Here is a 22,503-nt window from a genome sequence, read left to right as displayed (position 1 = left end):
ATTCATCTTTCCCTCTATCCTAGTCTCCCAGTCCCTGCCACTGAAAAACATCCCAACAGCATGATGCTGCTACCACCGTGCTTCCCTGTAGGGATGGTGCCAGGTTTCCTCCAGACGTGATGCTTGGCATTCAGGCCAAAGAGTTGGTTTCATCAGACCAGAGAAACATGTTCTTTTGGAAGGTGCGCCCATCTCCACAAAGGAACTCTGGAGCTCTGTCAGAGTGACCATCTGGTTCTTGGTCACCTCCCTGACCAAGGCCCTTCTCCCCTGATTGCTCAGTTTGGCCGGGCGGCCAGCTCTAGGAAGAGTCTAGGTGGTTCCAAACTTCTTCCATTTAAGAATGATGGAGGCCACTGTGTTCTTAGGGACCTTCAATGCTGCAGAAATGTTTTTGGTACCCTTCCCCTCGACACAATCCTGTCTCGGAGCTCTACGGACAATTCCTTCGACCACATGGCTTGGTTTTTGCTCTGAGATGCACTGTCAACTGTGGGACCTTATATAGACAGGTTTGTGCCTTTCCAAATCATGTCCAATCAATATAATTTACCACAGGTGGACTCCAATCCAAGACTCCAAGTTGTAAAGACATCTCAAGGATGATCAATGGAAACAGGATGCACATGAGCTCAATTTTCTTGAGTCTCATAGCAAAGGGTATTTCTGTTTTGATGTTTTATACATTTGCAAAATTTTCAAAACATACAGTTTTCGCTCTGTCGTTATGGGGCATTGTGTGTAGATTGATGAGGGAACATTTTTATTTAATAAATTTTAGAATAAGGCTGTAACGTAATAAAACGTGGAAAAAGTCAAGGGGTTTGAATACTTTCCAAATGCACTGTATATATCTAATAACCTGACAATGATCCACATCATATTGGTAGACAAATACAGTGCCTTGCAAAAGTATTCAACCCCCTAAGCGTTTTTCCTATTTTGTTGCATTACAACCTGTAATTTAAATGGATTTCTATTTGTATTTCATGTAATGGACATACACAAAATAGGTGAAATTTAAAGTGAAATTTAAAAAATAACTTGTTTCAAAAAATTCTAAAAAATAAATAACGGAAAAGTGGTGCGTGCATATGTATTCACCCCCTTTGCTATGAAGCCCCTAAATAAGATCTGGTGCAACCAATTACCTTCAGAAGTCACATAATTAGTTAAATAAAGTCCACCTGTGTGCAATCTAAGTGTCAGGTGATCTCAGTATATATACACCTGTTCTGAAAGGCTCCAGAGTCTGCAACACCACTAAGCAAGGGGCACCATGAAGACCAAGGAGCTCTCCAAACAGTTCAGGGACAAAGTTGTGGAGAAGTACAGATCAGGGTTGGGTTATAAAAAAATATCCGAAACTTTGAACATCCCACGGAGCACCATTAAATCCATTATTAAAAAATTGAAAGAATATGGCACCACAACAAACCTGCCAAGAGAGGGCCGCCCACCAAAACTCACGGACCAGGCAAGGAGGGCATTAATCAGAGAGGCATCAAAGTGACCAAAGATAACCCTGAAGGAGCTGCAAAGATCCACAGCGGAGATTGGAGTATCTGTCAATAGGACCACTTTAAGCCGTACACTCCACAGAGCTTGGCTTTACAGAAGAGTGGCCAGAAACATGCCATTGCTTAAAGAAAGAAATAAGCAAACATGTTTGGTGTTCGCCAAAAGGCATGTGGGAGACTCCCCAAACATATGGAAGAAGGTACTCTGGTCAGATGAGACAAAAATTGAGCTTTTTGGCCATCAAGGAAAACGCTATGTCTGGAGTAAACCCAACACCTCTCATCACCTCTCATCACCCCGAGAACACCATCCCCACAGTGGCAGGGACTGGGAAACTGGTCAGAATTGAAGGAATGATGGATGGCGCTAAATACAGGGAAATTCTTGAGGGAAACCTGTTTCAGTCTTCCAGAGATTTAAGACTGGGACGGAGGTTCACCTTCCAGCATGACAATGACCCTAAGCATACCGCTAAAGCAACACTTGAGTGGTTTAAGGGGAAACATTTTAATGTCTTGGAATAGCCTAGTCAAAGCCCAGACCTCCATCCAATTGAGAATCTGTGGTATGACTTAAAGATTGCTGTACACCAGCAGAACCCATCCAACTTGAAGGAGCTGGAGCAGTTTTGCCTTGAAGAATGGGCAACACATCCCAGTGGCTAGATGTGCCAAGCTTATAGAGACATACCCCAAGAGACTTGCAGCTGTAAATGCTGCAAAAGGTGGCTCTACAAAGTATTGACTTTGGGGGGGTGAATAGTTATATGTTGGCGGGGTATATTTTCCCCGTGTGCCTGTATTTGTTCCAGTGCGCCTGTTTTGCGCACTGGACTGTTGACGCTATCCAGCGTAACTGTGTACATTCGTAGTGGAGGTGGATGCATCCGAGGTAGGGATAGGCGCTGTCCTATCTCAACACTCGGGCACACCACCCAAGCTCCGCACCTGTGCCTTCTTCTCTAAGAAGCTCAGCCCGGCGGAGCAGAACTACGCCATTGGTGATCGGGAGCTGTTGACTGTTGTCCGAGTCCTGACCGTGTGGAGGAATTGGCTCGAAGGGGCGAAACACCCTTTCCTTGTCTGGATGGACCACCGTAACCTAGAGTACATCCGGGCAGCGAGGAGGCTGAATCCTCGCTAGGCCAGGTGGACCCTATTCTTCACCCGGTTTGATTTCACACTATCATACATCCCGGGTACGAAGAACGTGAAGGCAGACGCATTGTCACCGCTGTATGACACAGAGGAGAGGCCCAGAGACAACAGCCATATACTCCCGGCATCCTGCATTGTGGCGCCGGTAGGATGGGCGATGGACACGGATATAGAGCAGGCATTACGCACAGCGCCATCTCCACCTCAGTGTCCAGCTTGGCTGCAGTACGTGCCTGCTCTTATCCGTGATCGTCTGATCTAATGGGCACACACGTCACCCTCCTCTGGTCAGCCAGGTATCGGTCGTACAGTGCGCTGCCTGACCGGAAAGTACTGGTGGCCTACCTTGGCTAAGGATGTGAGGGTGTTTCCTCCTGCTCGGTGTGCACCCAGAGTAAGGCACCTAGGCACCTCCCAGCGGGTAAGTTACAACTTTTACCAGTTCCACAACGACCATGGTCTCACCTGAGTGTTGATTTTCTGACTGATCTTCCCCTCTCCCAAGGTAACACCACCATCCTGGTCATTGTGGACTGCTTTTCCAAGGCCTGCCGCCTCCTTCCTCTGTCCGGTCTCCCCACGGCCCTGCAAACTGCAGAGGCCCTGTTTACACACGTCTTCCATCACTACGGGGTACCAGAGGATATAGTGTCTGACCGAGGTCCCCAGTTCACATCCAAGGTCTGGAAGGCATTCATGGAACATCTGGGGGTCTCGGTCAGCCATACCTCTGGTTTCCACCCCGAGTCTAATGGGCAGGTGGAATGGGTAAATCAGGATGTGGGTAGGTTCCTTCGGTCCTACTGCCAGGACCGGCCGGGGGAGTGGTCGGTGCCCAGAACTCTCTCCGTCACTCCTCCACTAACCTAACGCCATTCCAATGTGGCACCAGAGCCAGACCGAGGCTCCTGCGGTGGATGACTGGTTTCGGCACGTGGAGGAGACGTGGGACACTGCCCACGTCCACCTCCAACGCGCCGTGCGTCATCAGAAGGCCAACGCTGACCGCCACCGCAGTGAGGCCCCGGTCTTTGTACCGGGTGATTGGGTCTGGCTCTCGACCCAGAATCTGCCCCTCCGCCTGCCCTGCCGGAAGCTGAGCCCGCGGTTTGTGGGGCCGTTCAAAGTCCAATCAAATACCTTCATTGATACCAAAAAATAAAAACATAAAAATCTGTATTTTTTCTCCAATCTGGCAACCCTCACAAAATTTGACATAGCCTTGTATAAAATGCATTATGAAAGAAATGGTGTAATGTACATGAAAAAGTGAAGCCTTGTATTAAATGCATTATGAAGAAAATTGTGTAATGTAGGCTCCACAAAATATGAAATGCATTATGAAGAAAATCGTGAAGGCCTACTAACTGCCTTCATAAAAAAAGGTCCTTTCTGACTACAAGAGCACAAGTATCCCAAAGTATTAAGCGAACATAAGCATAGAAAACAGTATTGGCATTAATAAATTTAAAAAACGTAAAGATACTATTATATTATAATTATTTCGGTGACAACCTGGTTGATTAACAATATTGGGTTGTTAACACGTTTGTTTTTTTATATAAATAAATGTGGGACACAAAAAAAGACACATCATGCATTGCTCTAATAACTTTCAAAAGGTTGTTTGCCCCCCAAAATGTATTTTCCTATGAATGAAGACACACAAAAAGGTGTCTTTTCCTACGAATTAAGTCACACATAAATGTGTATTTTCACACGAATTAAGCTACATAAAAATGCACAAAAACACATTAAATCTGCTGAAATACTTTTTGTACATATTTGCACAAATTGAGTGTGAGATTGTGTTGTTTTATACGATCACATATGCCTCTCTATTATGCTTGGGAATACTATGGAACAGATTTCCTAAATTAAAATCATTTGGAGCTGATTTGCTATGGGTTTTACAGTCTTTAATGTTCAACAATAAAAAAAACTATAAAAAACTTGGGGGGTCATATAAAATCACCTGTGGGCCAAATTCAGCCTGTGGCCCACCAGTTGGGGAACCCTGCTTTAGACATTTAACCCAGGTGGTGCTCGTATGAGAGGGACATCAGTGTGTTAAAGCTCTTAAAGGGGCAATTTGCAGTTGCTACATAAATTTTTTGACATAAATTAATGATATGTACCCATTGATTCTTGAAGAATATAGCTTATAAATACCTCATGAGCTTAGTTCAACTGTCGTACCCCATCAGAACTCAAAATATAAGTTTGTTTTACTCAAATGTTTGTAAACAAAGTAAATCTAAACAAACACTATATAGCCTCAAAACATGGTTAAAAGTATAATTTTTATATCATGGGTGGTCAGTCCTTGCATCCATAGCCCTTGCATCCATAGCTTCCGTCTCGCCTCTAGTGACCATTGATTGGACTGGAGGGTGAGAACATAGGGTTTCTAGTGACCACTGATTGGACTAGAGGGTGAGAACATAGGGTCTCTAGTGACCACTGATTGGACTAGAGGGTGAGAACATATGGTCTCTAGTGACCACTGATTGGACTAGAGGGTGAGAACATAGGGTCTCTAGTGACCACTGATTGGAGTAGAGGGTGAGAACATAGGGTCTCTAGTGACCACTGACTGGACTAGAGGGTGAGAACATATGGTCTCTAGTGACCACTGATTGGACTAGAGGGTGAGAACATATGGTCTCTAGTGACCACTGATTGGACTAGAGGGTGAGAACATATGGTCTCTAGTGACCACTGATTGGAGTAGAGGGTGAGAACATAGGGTCTCTAGTGACCACTGACTGGACTAGAGGGTGAGAACATATGGTCTCTAGTGACCACTGATTGGACTAGAGCAGGGTTCTTCAATTCCGGTCCTGGAGGGCCGAAACACTTCTGTTTTTCATTTCTACCTGGTATTTAATTGCACTCACCTGGTGTCCTAGGTCTGAATTAGCCCCTGATTAGAAGGAGAGGATGAAAAACAGAGGTGTTTCAGCCCTCCAGGACCGGAATTGAAGAACCCTGGACTAGAGGGTGAGAACATGGGAAACACAGCCCCGTCTGAGGCTGCAGGGTCTGGACTGGATAGTTACTGGACAGTCACTGGGGTGGGGACACACCATTCCCTTAGCATACTGGGACAGACCAATCATAGCCTACTACACACAAGGTGTGGCTGCCTAGAGACTCTGGTTAACAAGTGAAATAGGACAATGTATGACACATAGAATCCACTGGATTACTAATACTAACCAAATCCACCACATCTGAGACAGTGGAGGAGGTTCATCTCATATTTTCTCTATGACAGAGAAATCCAGCATCTGTATTCTAGAGTTGTAACCTGTGAGAGTGGTCCATTTATTGTGCTGTCAGTGTCGAGCTGCCCCACCTACACCCCAGCCAACCATCTTGCCCCACATCATCACAGAGAGGGGCAGAGGAGACTGACCTTCTGAACCACACTGGACACAAACAAACACACACTGATGCATACACACCACAGCAATTCCAGACACAAACATCAACAACAACATACTCACACAAACAAACCCTCAATCCACATACAGTATCAACACTCCAGGCAAAAAGCAGATATCTGACAGTCTGGTTGGTAAAACACACACACAGCCTTGGGTGCTGATTGATCTATGGATCGTTCTGTGGACAGCTCACACACACACACAATGTCATTCAGACTGAGAATATGAGACATTCTGTGTAGCAGTAAAACACTTCCTGGACATCATTCAGCTCAGTCAGCATCATAAACACACTGACAGCTGGTCATAACACGCCAACACAAGCCAGGCAGGTACCATATACCAGATTATAGACAGTGCAGAGATGGCTGCTACAGTATACTCCTCAGTCTGTTTCAGGGTAATGGCCATTGTACTATCAGGCAACCTGCTCTAGTCTACATAGTGTTATCCTCTGGTTTACATTTCAGCCGTGGAGCCTGGCTGTGTAATGATGTGTGTCTGTATCAGCGTGGCCAGGCTGCCCTCTCCTCCCAGGGTCATTCTCACACACAGCTGTTCTCAGGCCAGCTGCTTGGCATGGTGTGTCACGAATTCAGCCGAGGCTGCCCCTCCTCCTTGCTCGGGCAGGTTTCGGCGTTCGTCGTCACCGGTTTACAAGCCACGACCGCTCCATTTATCATCACTCCATTTGTCTTGTCTTGTCTTGTCTTGTCAATCACACACACCTGTTACTCATTCCCTCATTAGTCTGTGTATAAGTGTTCCCTCTGCCCCCTTGTCCTTTGTGAGTGAGCTACTCTTTACTTGTATGCAGCCAAGGTTTATCCGGGGCTTTGGCAAGGTCGCAGCTCCCATTACATCTCTGTTGAAGGCTGGGCCATCCCGGCTCCGCTGGTCTGCTGAGGCTGACAGGGCCTTCAGTAACCTGAGGGAACTGTTCACCTCGGCCCCGGTACTGGCCCACCCCGATCCATCATTACCGTTCGTAGTGGAGGTGGATGCGTCCGAGGTTGGGATGGGAGCAGTCCTGTCTCAACGCTCGGGCACGCCACCCAAGCTCCGCACCTGTGCGTTCTTCTCAAAGAAGCTCAGCCCGGCGGAGCAGAACTATGGCGTTGGTGATCGGGAGCTGTTGGCTGTTGTCCGAGCTCTGACAGTGTGGAGACATTGGCTTGAGGGAGCGAAACACCCATTCCTCGTCTGTGACGGACCACCGTAACCTGGAGTACATCCGGGCAGCGAGGAGGCTGAACCCTCGCCAGGCCAGGTGGGCCCTATTCTTCACCCGGTTTGACTTCACACTGTCATACATTCTGGGTACGAAGAACGTGAAGGCAGACGCACTGTCCCGGCTGTATGATACAGAGAAGAGGCCCAGAGACAATACCCCCTTACTGCCAGACTCCTGCATTGCGGCGCCAGTAGTATGGGTGATGGACGCGGATATAGCGCAGGCATTACGCACAGACCCATCTCCACCTCAGTGTCCAGCTGGGCTGCAGTACATGCCTGCGCTTATCCGTGATCGTCTGATCTACTGGGCACACACGTCACCCTCCTCTGGTCACCCAGGTATCGGTCGTACAGTACGCTGCCTGACCGAAAAGTACTGGTGGCCTACCTTGGCTAAGGACGTGAGGGTGTATGTTTCCTCCTGCTCAGTGTGCACCCAGAGTAAGGCACCCAGGCACCTCCCAGTGGGTAAGTTAAAACCTTTACCAGTTCCACAATGACCATGGTCTCATTTGAGTGTTGATTTTTTAACTGATCTGCCTCTCTCTCAAGGGAACACCACCATCCTGGTCGTTGTGGACCGCTTTGAAGGACTGCCGCCTCCTTCCTCTGCCCGGTCTCCCCACGGCTCTGCAAACTGCGGAGGCCCTGTTTACACACGTCTTCCGGCACTACGGGGTACCAGAGGATATAGTGTCTGACCGAGGTCCCCAGTTCACGTCAAAAGTCTGGAAGGCGTTCATGGAACGTCTGGGAGTCTCGGTCAGCCTGACCTCTGGGTTCCACCCTGAGAATAATGGGCAGGTGGAACAGGTTAATCAGGATGTGGGTAGATTCCTGAGGTCCTATTGCCAGGACCGGCCGGGGGAGTGGTCGGTGTTCCTGCCATGGGCAGAATATGCCCAGAACTCTCTCCGCCACTCCTCTACGAACCAAACACCATTTCAGTGTGTTTTAGGTTATCAACCGGTTTTGGCACCGTGGCACCAGAGCCAGACCGAAGCTCCTGCAGTGGATGACTGGTTTCGGCACGCGGAGGAGACGTGGAACGCTGCCCATGTTCACCTCCAATGCGCAGTGCGTCGTCAGAAGGCCAACGCTGTCCGTCACCGCAGTGAGGCCCCCGTCTTTGTACCAGGGGATCGGGTCTGGCTCTCGACCCGGAATCTGCCCCTATGCCTGCCCTGCCGGAAGCTGAGCCCGCGGTTTGTAGGGCCATTCAAAGTCCTGAGGAGAATCAACGAGGTCACATATAGGTTATTACTCCCCCCTGATTACCGTATTAACCCCTCGATTCATGTGTCTCTCCTCAGGCCGGTGGTGGCTGGTCCGCTCCAGGAGTCTGAGGTGCGGGAGGTCCCTCCACCTCCTTTGGACATCGAGGGGGCGCCGGCGTACTCTGTCCGGTCCATCCTGGAATCGAGGTGCCGGGTGGGGGGCTTTCAGTACCTCGTGGAGTAGGAAGGGTCCGGTCCGGATATCCTCGGTTGAGCTACTCTTTACTTGTATGCAGCCAAGGTTGATTTTCCCTTGTGCTAGTTTCGATCTGTCGCTATATGCACTACATTATTGTACACTGAATAAACTCTTGATTTCTGTGTTTTACCTCCTGCGCCTGACTCCGTCATTCACACCTCATCACATGGTGACACAAAGGTCTGCAGACCTGTCAGTGCCAGTTGGCACCTTAGAATTAGATTGGCTCAACCTGAGAGGAGGTTTCTCCTGTGGTGGTTTAACACTGGCTCAGGATAACTGGAGGAATTCACTGTTGGATCATATCTCCTTCTGCTGAACTTTAATGCCCATCCATACAACTGGATGAAAACACAGCTAGTCACCTCTCCCTCCTTGCCTGATACATTCAGAACTGTTTCAGAACAGTCTATGTTACTATTGTAATATGTGTGATAAGTAAAAAACATGCTGTATGTTACTCACCCTGATGGCTTGTCGACCCCCAGGAAGGCCTGGATGACCAGAGGGAACTCATACTTCACTATGTACAGGTAACTGGACATGGCTGTGGGAGGGACACACAGAGAGACACAGCTATTAGTAATAGGATCACACACATACACTGTATACAGACATAAACACACATGCACACACTCACACTTATACACACTCAGTATACACACTCAGTATACACACACAGTATATACACACACAATGTATACACACACACTTAATGCTTGTGCAGGCTGTGCATATTATCCTGGAAATACAAGAGAGATTATCATATTCCAGCAAATCTAAATGTATTTTAAAACACACACTGACACACATGCTAATCCCTTTTATCCCTTTCAGATTGAATACTTTGATGTTGTGCTGATATATCCCCTTGAGAAAACAATAGAAAACATAACGAAAACAGTGAATTCAGTGTGTGTGTGTGTGTGTGTGTGTGTGTGTGTGTGTGTGTGTGTGTGTGTGTGTGCGTGTGCGTGCATGTGACAGAGCCCTCACCTCCGATGTTCTGCAGTGTGATGGCGATGCCGGCAGCCATCTTGCCTGGCGTTCCAAACGCCCTTTGGCCAAGCTGTTCATACGCCCGGATACCTGAGGCACAGTCATCAAACACATTAACATACAGAACTGTACTGTGGCGTAGAGCATGCAGAAAAGCCATGCTATTAAAGCATATCAGAATGGAGGGCACTGGAGAGGGGAATGTGAATTCCTAGTGATCAGTCTAATTAAACATATGTGCCCCATTTCAGAAAGCTGGGCGTATGACAGGCCTCACTACTTCACAGGTTTTTTAAAATCAAAATACATTCTTTTTGCAGAAATTCCTTCTTGAACATGTAAACTGTCATGTGCATTAATAACAAATGTATATGTCATCTGTAAATACGAATACAATTGTTAAATTACGAGCCTAGTTGGTTTAGCCACAGAAAAAGACAGGAACCTTCCCGATAGCCATGATTGGCTGAGATAATGGATGGGCTGGACATGCTGAGAGATGAGTTCTGATTGGTCTGCCATGTAGCATGCTTCTGTCTATAACATGAGCTCCTCAGTATGTGTAGATAATCCTTGCTACCACAGCTTTTTTTAAAGATATAACGTTAGCCATGGAGAACTGCAAAAGTGTTGCTACTGCTCTCAACAACATTGCTGCCCTGAATTTAGCAGGTGCAAGATTAGTGGAAAAAAGTTGTAATGTACTACTTTCTGGAGGACGATCGTGCCATGCTGACTCTCTCTGACTCTAAAACTGAATCAGATGATGAGGAAATCCCTGACTTAGGTAAAAACATTTTAATTGAACCAGATATTGTAGAGTCTCTTCTGACGACAGTGATGGGGAAGAAACTGAGATCAACAGTGTTGTTGTCACGGAAGAAGTTGACCGAGTTTTGAAATCAGTGGAATGCCTGGTGGAAGCGGAGTATGAGAACAAGGTGAAGGAAATTTGGATGTTTGATTGCAAATGCGGAGGGAGTCGAAAAGAGAGCACAGAAGGCTGTTGTATAAAACACCTGTCTTCCGGATTACATCTTCAAACCAAGGGCAACCATGGCATCCGTGACAGAGAGTGAGAAAGATATGATGATTCTTATGGCATTGCACACAGTCAGTGTGAACCGGAGTGACTTGACACAACGGCCCAAGCAAGCTGTAGAAACAAAATGCAAATGACAGAGAACTTCTTACTTAGTGAAAGGGGTTCCAGTCTGCCGTGAAGCATTCCATGTATACGGGTAAGAGTCTAGCTACATTTTCACATATTATACATTTCAAATTTTGTCAAAGTTGTTTTCATTGCAAGTTAAAGCATAATGTTAGCTAGCTAGTTAACGTTAGCTGGCTGGCTAGCTAGCTAGCTATGTGTATGATCTGTGTAGTAATATTATTAATATCTCAGAAAACCATTTGCATTGCTAGTTATAGACTACTGTTAGCTAGCTAGCTAACATTGAACCTAGTTGGTTAGCTTTAGCTACCTGCAGATTCATACTACATCATTTCATGCATGATGGCTAGCTATGACAATCAATTTGTATTGTTATACTGTATGGGTTGGGATTATGGTTAATTGTTTAGCTAGCTCGCTAGCTACATGTCTAAACAAAAGACTCCACTTCGCCAAATGATTACATGTCCCATCAATTTAGCCAGGTGTGTCTGGGGGTGATATGGCCTATTGTATTTCTTGAACATGTGAAGAGGTCTAGACAATAGAGACCCATCCACTTAGCTAGATGTGGCTGGGGGGGGGGGTTATAGCCTCTCTTTTACCATAGACAGTAATGTGAAGAACAACATGACCTGCACCAAGGTCAGATTAGAATATAGGCCAAGGACTAGATAAAGTGTATTTTTACCTAGAGTTTTTCCTAATTGTAGGCTACTACTTTCACCACTTTTAGTCTTGAAATCTTTTGTTGTTTACTACACTACCTTACTCACTATGTTTAGCACATGGCCTCACATGTGAATCCTTCAAGAGATTGGTGGGGCTAAGGCTTAAGAGGGTGTGAACGATGCTAAATGGGTGTAAACAAAGAAGAGCTCTCTAGTAGGTGTACCAAACCATTTAAGGACCAACTTTCAAAGCAGCATTACTTTCCCATTGTTCCTCAACTGCAGTGTATGATATAACATTTCGAAGCTCTGAGTCTGTACTTTTATCCACTGTAAAAAAAAAAAATCGGGGGGAAATAAGACCGAAAAGAGATGGTGGGTCACATATGCTAAAGAGAAGAGGCAGGCTGTGAGGCTATGGGATGTTATCATGACATTAGTCTTCCTGACAGGGACTGTAGGGGTTGACTGGTGTATGGTCTCCAACAAAAGTCCTGCTCATGGTTTGAAGACTACATACCCACAATGCCAGATGACTTAAGAAGCAAGTGGATGGAGTAAGATGAGAGGACAGCCACTACTGTCAGGAGCACCCTGCAGAGGAGAGAGGAGAGAGCTTCAACATCATCATCCTCATCATCATCATCAACACCATCATTGTCATAATTACAGGGATTTTTCTGTCATTGAAATCCTTGGGCGGGCCGCCTAAGCATTTTTTCAGGTCGCCTAAATACATTTTCGGGATAGAAAAACGCTTTTTGTGTAAACTTAAATGACTACATTTACATTTACGTCATTTAGCAGACGCTCTTATCCAGAGCGACTTACAAATTGGTGCATTCACCTTATAGCCAGTGGGATAACAACTTTACAATGTTATTATTATTATTATTATTATTATTTTTTGGGGGGTGGGTTGGGGTAAGGGGGGTAGAATGATTACTTTATCCTATCCCAGGTATTCCTAAAACAAGATATAAAGTATGTAGAAAAGATAATGGGCCTATATATTTTTTATAATATAATCTGTGAGAACTAACAATCAGCAAAATAAAAGCTAGACAGTCAGGGTGAATTGAAAATTCCAACAACAATTAATTTAGCAGTATATATTTTTGTTAATATGTTTTAGCAAAATAACACAAGATTAGCCATGGCAAAATGCATATAATTGTAGGAAATTTGCTTTAAAACTGCAAAATGTTCTCTTAGCTCCATGGCAGAATATGTAGAATCGCAGGAAATGTGCTTTAAAACTTCACTAATTTCTAACAGCTCCATGGAGAAATTTGAGAAAATGTTCTCTAAAATTCAGCCATGCCGACGGGGTGAACACGTCCCCTGCCATGCCCACCACCTAAGCTCCTTTCTTATCCAGAAAAAACCTTGTTATCATCATCATTATCATCTTCACCATCATCCTCCTCATCAACACCATCATCATCATTCTCCTCCTCATCATTCTCCTCATTATCATCAATCTCCTCATTATCATCAATCTCCTCATCAACACCATCATCACCACCACCACCACCATCCTCCTCCTCCTCATCACCATCCTCAACACCATCGTTGTCATAATGATCATCATCTTCATCACCATCTTCATCATCAAAATAATTATTGTAATAATCATCATCATTATTATCATCATCATCAACCTCATCCTTATTGAACTTGATGACCCAGCACATTCTGGTGCAGTATGACAGTAACAGATGTCCTAATCCATGGCTCTATAGATAACATTCCTCCATGTAAACCATTTATTCAGCTGGATGTACAGCTGGGTGTTGGGTTATGGGGTCTTGAGTCTTTGGTTATGGGGTCTTGGGTTAGCCTCATACAGAGCCTCAGCCTTACAGAGCATCAGTCTTGCTGGCTGTATTATCTACGAATATCTCCCCCATTCCCCCACGATGAGAAACAACCACAAGGACATTAGGGGCGCTATTTAAAGGTGGAAATATTTACAAAGCAACGCTGACATTGAGCTGAGGAAAAACCACAGAGTTAACGGAGAGGAAAAATACAAGACTCTCTGGTCCAAGATCTCCCAAAATACTGCTCCAGCCCCCAACGGCCAACATCTGGCCGAATAGACCAATCTGGATGGACGGAACACAGAAACCTGATCTTTCTGCTCACTTCCCAGAGCAACTCCTGCTCCTCCTCTCTCTAACTGTAACTTTTTTTCTTTCACATTTCTTTCAAATTGTTACTCTTGGCAACTGGACCTGGGCTTGCGTCAGAGAGGCAAAGCACGTCTTTCACCTCGAATTCAACTATATGCCGTTTCACATTGTTCTGTGTCTCGGGCGGCTTGGTGGAAGAATGCAGCAGGGCTGATTTGTGGTGGAGGAGATGTCAGCCGGTACAGTGGTGGGAACAGTGGGACAGTTAGACAGACAGGCAGACTGGCAGACAGAGACAGAGAGACAGACAGAGAGACAGACAGACACTCTCCCCCACTGCATTCCCGCAAGGGCCAGTGCCAGTGCCAGGGCCCGGTTGAGACCTCTGTGTGTGCCAACTTAAGTCTCCACTATAATCTGAAATGTTAGACCACTACAACGGGGCAAAAAAGCTACATGGGTGTAGCTCTGTCACGTAATATGTCTGACTGTCAGTGGTGAGGTAGCTCTGCAATGCAACCTTATTAATATTATAGCTCTCATAATGAGGTGAGATGTCATGTGTCCTAACCTCACCCCTGTGTGTACATGTAAAACATTCAGTTAATGTGCATACACTACATGGGCAACAGGTTTAATAGGGTTTGAAATGTGAATGGGATGTGAATGGGTTGCAAATAAGGGCCAGTGCACAGCCACCTCCCTCCATACAGCCTCTGAACATCCTCTTTGTTCAGCTAAAGCCCACATGACACAACAGTCAGGCCCAGAGGTGTTATACACAGTCAGTAGCCCTCTGCCTGCCTCCGCTCCGGCCCCTTTCCTTCCAGGAAACACAGAAATCTCCTTACAGCAATCCCACCAGTCAGTTGCTGGGACCCAGTGGAGGCTATAGGCTACAGGTCCCATGGCCCCCCTGGCCCTACACTCATACACAGGCATGAATGGTGTCAGATGTGAGTCTGACACACCATGCCTTAGAGCAGACTGCAGTGCCATACCAATAGTGGATGACTGGAACGCTTGTCAGTGCTGTAATGCTCCAATGGACAGAGTAGGTGTTACAGTAGGTGAGGTCAAAGGAAAGGGTAGGATAAAGCACTGGAGGGATTGGATGCTAGTCTGGGTACCAGTCTGTTTAGCTATCATTCCACTCTGTGCCACTCCTGTCATGCTAAGCATCTTTGGCATATGACATGGAATAAAAGGAGTGGAATGTTAGCTAAACAGACTAGGCCCCGTGTAGCTCAGTTGGTAGAGCATGGCGTTTACAACGCCAGCGTTGTGGGTTTGATTCCCACGGGGGCCAGTATGAAATATGTATGCACTCACTAACTGTAAGTCGCTCTGGATAAGAGCGTCTGCTAAATGACTAAAATGTAAAAAATGGTACCTGGGCTAATGGGATGCCACTGTATTGATGTGATGTTAGTTTGGTGTGTTGTTGAGTTTCCCTTTGGTTTTCTGTGTTCAGAGAAGCACGTGCTGCTGCTATGTAGGTCTGCTGTCCCCCTTGGGAATGAGCAGCTAAGATTCAGACTGACAAGGTACGCTGGCAGAAAAAAGAGGAGAGGAGAGGGAGTTGCACCCTGGAGGCTGGAGCACAGCACACAGTGGTCCACTGAAAAGTTGCTTGACTCGCTGTCCCCCTCCCGAGTCCCTCTACATCAGGATTGGGCAACTTTGATGAGGGTGGAGGCCACAAAAAATATGAAGTCATCATGAGGGGCAGCAGTTGCTCCCGGGTCTGCGACCATAATTACAACATTTTGATAGCTGGCTGCTAGAAATCTCTGAAGCTGGAGACACTTATCTCCCTCACTAACTTTAAGCATCAGTTGTCAGAGCAGCTTACCGATCACTACACCTGTACACAGCCCATCTGTAATTAGCCCACCCAACTACCTCATCCCCATATTGTTATCTATTTTGCTCATTTCACCCCAGTATCTCTATTTGTACATCATCTTCTGCACATCTATCACTCCAGTGTTAATACTAAATTGTAATTATTTTGCACTATGGCCTATTTATTGCCTTACCTCCATAACTTACTACATTTGCACACACTGTATATAGATTTTCTATTGTGTTACTGTACGTTTTGTTTATTCCATATGTAACTCTGTGTTGTTGTTGTTGTTTTTACCGCACTGCTTTGCTTTATCTTGGCCAGGTCGCAGTTGTAAATGAGAACTTGTTCTCAACTGGCTTACCTGGTTAAATAAAGGTTAAATAAAATAAAATAAATAAAGACTAACTTACCAACCTAAAATATGTTAGCTGACATGGGCTAATTGCGTGACTATCAGTTACTGACATAACAAGACAAAAACTGCTGATGCGCAACTAAATTTCAAAATTGCACCTTGTATATTCTACTACTCTAGCTTGCAACAGTATGTTGAGACCCCGACTGAGTTTCCTGTGCAATCTCAAACTAAACAAGCTTCACTCACTGTTCATGTGAAATGTACAGACGTAGGGTCTTAAAATATATCCGAGGGCCTTCAAAAGGAGGGCTGCCGGCTGTCCATCCCTGCTCTACATGTTTCTCTCCTTCTCTTTCTCAAATCTATAATGATTTGAGGCACGTGGATCTAAGTCATTTGTAGTAGATACATAAATACATACTGTAAATGCATACTGGTATTTGCTACACTGTGTGTCACTGTAGGATATTAATTTGATCACTCCCGCAAAGCAGGAAATGCAAACTTGTAGTGTATTTGAGTTTTAAAAAGGCTTTTAAAGTTTGTAATTTCCACTTTGACATTTCAGACTTGAATTGCCCTAATGAATTTTTTTTATCAACCCCTACAAAAATGCCCATTAATTATAATCCACATTATAATTCACATTTCCTGTTGCAGAAAGACTATTTTCCTGCTGTAGCAAACTGGCTCAAATGAAGATCCTACATCTGTACATTTCACATGAACAGTGAGTGAAGCATGTTTAGTTTTAGGTTGCACAGGAGCAGTTAAGGTTGTATATACTGTAAGCCAGGTGTCACAGACAGACAAACAGACAGTGTAGTAACCCAGGGTTCAGCCGGTCCAGATCAGTCCAGACCAGACAGAAGACAGGTTGAGAAACCACAGTCACACCACCCAGCTCAAAATAAAGAGCTGTTTACACTGTGGAAAAAACTCCTCTAGACATGACTCTAGGCAGAAAGCTTGGAAACAGTCTTTCAATAATATTTGTGTCGGTCATGGTTGTCTTAAATATGATCAATGCTTCATTTTAGTCACATTTGGTGAGAAATGTGGGCATGCTGCCAATAAGACAAACACATACTACCTCTAGTTTGGAAATAAAATATTGTGTCACCTACCTACAATTCCACTGACTCTAAAACCTGTGCTACTGCTAGTACACAGTCAATGGATTTGGCATTACTACACACATCCAAAACATTGCTTTACCTCTAACAGTGGTGGAAAAAGTATCCAATTGTCATACTTGAGTAAAAGTAAAGATACACTAGATTTTTGTAATTTAGCAGACGCTCTTATCCAGAGCGACTTAAAGCAGGGAGTGCATACATTTCACACTTGTCCCCCATGGGAATCGAAACCACAACCCTGGCATTGCAAGTGCCATGCTCTACCAACTGAGCCACACAGGATTCTACATGACCAACAGTATGTGGACACCTGCTCGTCAAACATCTCATTCCAAAATCATGGGCATTAATATGGAGTTGGTCCCCCCTTTGCTGCTATAACAGCCTCCACTCTTCTGGGAAGGCTTTCCACTAGATGTTGGAACATTGCTGCGGGAACTTGCTTCCATTCAGCCACAACAGCATTAGTGAGGTCAGGCACTGATGTTGGGCGATTAGGCCTGGCTCGCAGTCGGCCTTCCAATTCATCCCAAAGGCGTTCAATGGGGTTGAGGTCAGGGCTCTGTGCAGACCAGTCAAGTTCTTCCACACCGATCTTGACAACCCATTTCTGTATGGACCTCGCTTTGTGTACGGGGGCATTGTCATGCTGAAACAGGAAAGGGCCTTCCCCAAAATGTTGCCACAAAGTTGGAAGCACAGAATCATCTAGAATGTCATTGTATGCTGTAGCGTTAAGATTTTCCTTCACTGGAACTAAGGGGCCTAGCACGAACAATGAAAAACAGCCCCAGACCATTATTCCTCCTCCACCAAACTTTACAGTTGGCACTATGCATTCGGGCAGGTAGCGTTCTCCTGGTTAGTCTGTCGGACTGCCAGATGGTGAAGCATGATTCATCACTCCAGAGAACACGTTTCCACTGCTCCAGAGTCCAATGGCAGCGAACTTTACACCACTCCAGCCAATGCTTGCATTGCGCATGGTGATCTTAGGCTTGTGTGCAGCTGCTCGGCCATGGAAACCCATTTCATGAAGCTCCCGAAGAACAGTTATTGTGCTGACGTTGCTTCCAAAGGCAGTTTGGACCTTGGTAGTGAGTGTTGCAACCAAGGACAGACAATTTTTACTCGCTACGCGCTTCAGCACTCGGCGGTCCCAATCTATGAGCTTGTGTGGCCTATCACTTCGCGGCTGAGCAGTTGTTGCTCCTAGACGTTTCCACTTCACAATAACAGCACTTACAGTTGACCGGGGCAGCTCTTGCAGGGCAGAAATTTGATGAACTGACTTGTTGGAAGGTGGCATCCTATGACAGTGCCATGTTGAAAGTCACTGAGCTCTTCAGTAAGGCCATTCTACTGACAATGTTTGTCTATGGAGAGTGCATGGCTGTGTGCTCGATGTTATACACCTGTCAGTAACGTGTGTGGCTGAAATAGCCAAATCCACAAATTTGAAGGGGTGTCCACATACTTTTGTATAAATAATGTACCTTAATAGAAAATGACTCAAGTATGTATGAGTGAAAGTCACCCAGTAAAATACTTGAGTAAAAGTCTAAACGTATTTGGTTTTAAATATACTTAAGTATCAAAACTAAATGTAATTGCACAAATATACAGTACTTAAGTTTTACAAGTAAGTGTATAAATCATTTCAAATTGCTTATATGAAGCAAACTAGATGGCACAATTTTTATTTTATTTTTATTAACGGATAGCCAGGGGCACACTTCAACACTCAGACATAATTTACAAACAAAGCATTTGTGTTTAGTGAGTCCGCCAGATCAGAGGCAATAGAGATGACCAGGGATGTTATCTTGATAAATGTGTAAAGTGGACCATTTTCCTGTCCTGCTAAGCATTTAAAGTGTAACAAGTACGTTTGGTTGTCAGGGAAAATGTATGGAGTAAAAAGTACATTATTGTCTTTAAGAATGTAGTGAAGTAAAAGTGAAAGTATTCAAAAATATGAACAGAAAAGTAAAGTACAGATACCAAAACAAACGACTTAAGTAGTACTTTAAAGTATTTTTACTTAAGTACTTTACACCACTGACCTCTAGGTAGAGAGCTATTGTATTGTAATCCTATCCAAGGTCGCATGGTAAACAAATCCCTGGGGCTAGGAGAGTTTTCTAATAAAAGCAGCATGATGAAGGCTTACAGCACACAGCACACACAGAGTTTTATGGAACAAGACTTAAAAATCCAGATCCCATGACCACTAACATCTTGTATCCTAGCAGCTGGGTTTAGGAGGTGTGATGCTAATAGGAGGAAGACAAGGGAGTGTGGATGTTATGGTATCTTTCAATGATTGATGGGTGAGATTAACAACAGGAAACCTGAGCTGGATGTGTCCTTTGAAAAGCCCATGGACTCAAAACCTCATAATGCATATTATATTCAACAGAAACAGATTAGACTGTCAGTGGGGGTCAGACAGACAGACAGACAGACAGACAGCGAAGTGTGTCACTAAGTCTTCTTATTCTACTAAACACTTTATTGACACCTGTGCCCTCTCTAATCCAAGACCTGGCCTCTCATTTTGTGCAGGACTGTGGACAAATTGAATGTGTTTCAGTGCTCCTGTGTCATCCCTGATATAATCCCACATCTATCAATCAGGCTGGGTAGCTCTCACACAAGGCAGCGCTGAACTTTCCCTGCCGCTCCATCCGACCTTCTATTCCTGAGATTTGAGGTGAGACTGTCATCTAACAGTGGGGTCATATTGTACAATGACATGCAAGAAGATCACCACAGCCTAATCTGGGCCGGGGTAGGTGCTAAACCCACAAACACATTACATAACCCCTCTATGACTAATCTGGCAGCTGTTAAACTAAACTCTCTGTGACTTGTCCTGACAGCAGATGCCACCACAGCCCAGATTATTCTCCCTAGCTGGCATGGCAGACCCCTGAGAACGCATTCATGTACATTCAGTATTCACACATTCAATCACAGCACAAGATAGGACATGAAGATGCAAGCACATTGAGGTTATTTCCAGCATCCATCATTATAATTGCATTGGTTTAACACAGCAGCACAACGCTGCTATTAGCATAGTAATGAGACCTCTCCATTATGTTTCATTATTACACACAGGGCTTGAAACCCCTATTCATCTCAATGCAGATGTGTATCATGAAACACAGGGTGTTACACACCACCAGTGTGTCACTGCTGTAGTTATGATAGCTATCACAGTAATGATGCCGTATTTACACGTCAGCCTTTTATTTAGAGACTGTTCAATTAGGGCTGTCACATACAAAGTCTACCGCCTGGTTAATAGCCTTTAAATAATTACAGGGGTATTTCTGTCCAAGGAGGAGCTCCATTCAGAGGGGCTAAACGGAATGCAATTGAATCAGAGGAACATTTGTGGCTAATGCACACATTCCTGACTGGGTTTACATCCATGTACATACATCTACAGTACCAATTGATCTTATCATTAATCATATAGAACTGTTGGTCATCTATGTTCATCACAATCATGAACTCATCCATCCATTCATTCATCCATATCCATCCATCCATCCATCCATCCATTCATCCATTAATTAATTAATTCATCCAGCCATCCATCCATGTTGACTCACAGGAATAGAACGACACCTGTGTTGGCCATGGCATACGACAATCCCAGAATTCCACTTCCCATGATGGCGTTGCCCAAGTTGAACACTGACATTCCAAAAGAGGTTTTCCCCTCAAACTGATTCCATGGAGAAACACATAGAGGTGAACATGCTTGTTAGCACAATGGTTACAACAATCAAAGTTGCTTTACAGAAGGAGAGAATGAACACGTTACAGATTCATCTGAACCATCCACTGTGGCAAAAGCAGCCTATAAATTCCACTTACATCTGTGAAGCGTGTGGTCTTCTTGTCCTCCATGTTAGACAGGAACTCCTGACTCTCTGCGAGGTTGGCCTCTGGATCCTCACTTCTGTGGGGATTCATGTGAACAAAGCACAGTCATAACAACATGAAGCAAGAACAATGTTATAAAACCACAACTCAAGAACACTCTATCTGAGAGAATCGTGGAATCACATAGGATAACATTCTACTGCTATAGGTGTCTGGTTGATACTGTTCTGTCCTTATCACAACTTGTGATTGTAATGGTGAGAAACAGTACACTGAAACATATCCCTTCCGTGTAAATTTTACATACCTGACATTTTGGGCACTATTGGGAACAATTTCCCTACAAAGTAGCGTAGAGAAAGACGTTCCATCATCCAATGAAAGCACAAAGAGGAAAAACAAAAAACACCCCCTCAGTAATCCGGCCATGTTGGAGAAAATGACAGTCTGGGTAAACTGATGTATTCAACTACTTAAGGGGGCATGGGGAGACACTGTACATGTTAAACAGTTGATGTAATTTCCTGTGACTGATGGCCATGTCTGTTCCATCCTGATAGAGGTGACCTCATGATTAGTAGGGCAAAGGAACGCAGGCCCTGACACTAGGTAGTACTAGGTACCCATTACCCACATTTCCACACACATACAATGAGGGAAAAAAGTATTTGATCCCCTGCTGATTTTGTACGTTTGCCCACTGACAAATACATGATCAGTCTATAATTTTAATGGTAGGTTTATTTGAACAGTGAGAGACAGAATAATAACAACAAAAATCCAGAAAAACGCATGTCAAAAATGTTATAAATTGATTTGCATTTTAATGAGGGAAATAAGTATTTGACCCCTCTGCAAAACATGACTTAGTACTTGGTGGCAATCACAGAGGTCAGACGTTTCTTGTAGTTGGCCACCAGGTTTGTACACATCTCAGGAGGGATTTTGTCCCACTCCTCTTTGCAGATCTTCTCCAAGTCATTAAGGTTTCGAGCCTGACGTTTGGCAACTCAAACCTTCAGTTCCCTCCACAGATTTTCTATGGGATTAAGGTCTGGAGACTGGCTAGGCCACTCCAGGACCTTAATGTGCTTCTTCTTGAGCCACTCCTTTGTTGCCTTGTCCGTGTGTTTTGGGTCATTGTCATGCTGGAATACCCATCCACAACCCATTTTCAATGCCCTGGCTGAGGGAAGGAGGTTCTCACCCAAGATTTGACAGTACATGGCGCCGTCCATCGTCCCTTTGATGCAGTGAAGTTGTCCTGTCCCCTTAGCAGAAAAACACCCCCAAAGCATAATGTTTCCACCTCCATGTTTGACGGTGGGGATGGTGTTCTTGGGGTCATAGGCAGCATTCCTCCTCCTCCAAACACGGCGAGTTGAGTTGATGCCAAAGAGCTCGATTTTGGTCTCATCTGACCA

General features: G+C 44.9%; 1 protein-coding gene and 1 non-coding gene across 5 annotated transcripts in view; one reads left to right on the top strand and one right to left on the bottom strand.

Moving 5' to 3' along the window:
* LOC121577585 (sodium-coupled neutral amino acid transporter 3) overlaps positions 1–22,503 on the bottom strand; it is a 90,789-nt gene that overhangs the window by 27,917 nt on the left and 40,369 nt on the right. The window contains exons 3-8 of one of the 4 annotated variants that reach the window (XM_041891312.2): positions 21,387–21,419; positions 21,071–21,155; positions 20,803–20,918; positions 12,207–12,280; positions 9,839–9,931; positions 9,308–9,389 (exon numbers count right to left, since the gene is read on the bottom strand). In XM_041891312.2, coding sequence (XP_041747246.1) covers positions 9,308–9,389; positions 9,839–9,931; positions 12,207–12,280; positions 20,803–20,918; positions 21,071–21,155; positions 21,387–21,419 — 483 coding nt within the window. The remainder of the gene's footprint in view (positions 1–9,307; positions 9,390–9,838; positions 9,932–12,206; positions 12,281–20,802; positions 20,919–21,070; positions 21,156–21,386; positions 21,420–22,503) is intronic. The other 3 variants (XM_041891314.2, XM_041891315.2, XM_041891316.2) reach the window with 3 other exon arrangements.
* Positions 15,059–15,133, top strand: trnav-uac. Its single transcript has one exon. It is a non-coding gene; the product is annotated as a tRNA-Val (tRNA).

Source organism: Coregonus clupeaformis, chromosome 12 (genome assembly GCF_020615455.1).
Source record: "Coregonus clupeaformis isolate EN_2021a chromosome 12, ASM2061545v1, whole genome shotgun sequence".
Lineage (NCBI taxonomy): Eukaryota > Metazoa > Chordata > Actinopteri > Salmoniformes > Salmonidae > Coregonus > Coregonus clupeaformis.
The sequence above is the reverse complement of the archived record's forward strand: the minus strand, read 5'-3'. Positions and strand labels throughout refer to the sequence as shown.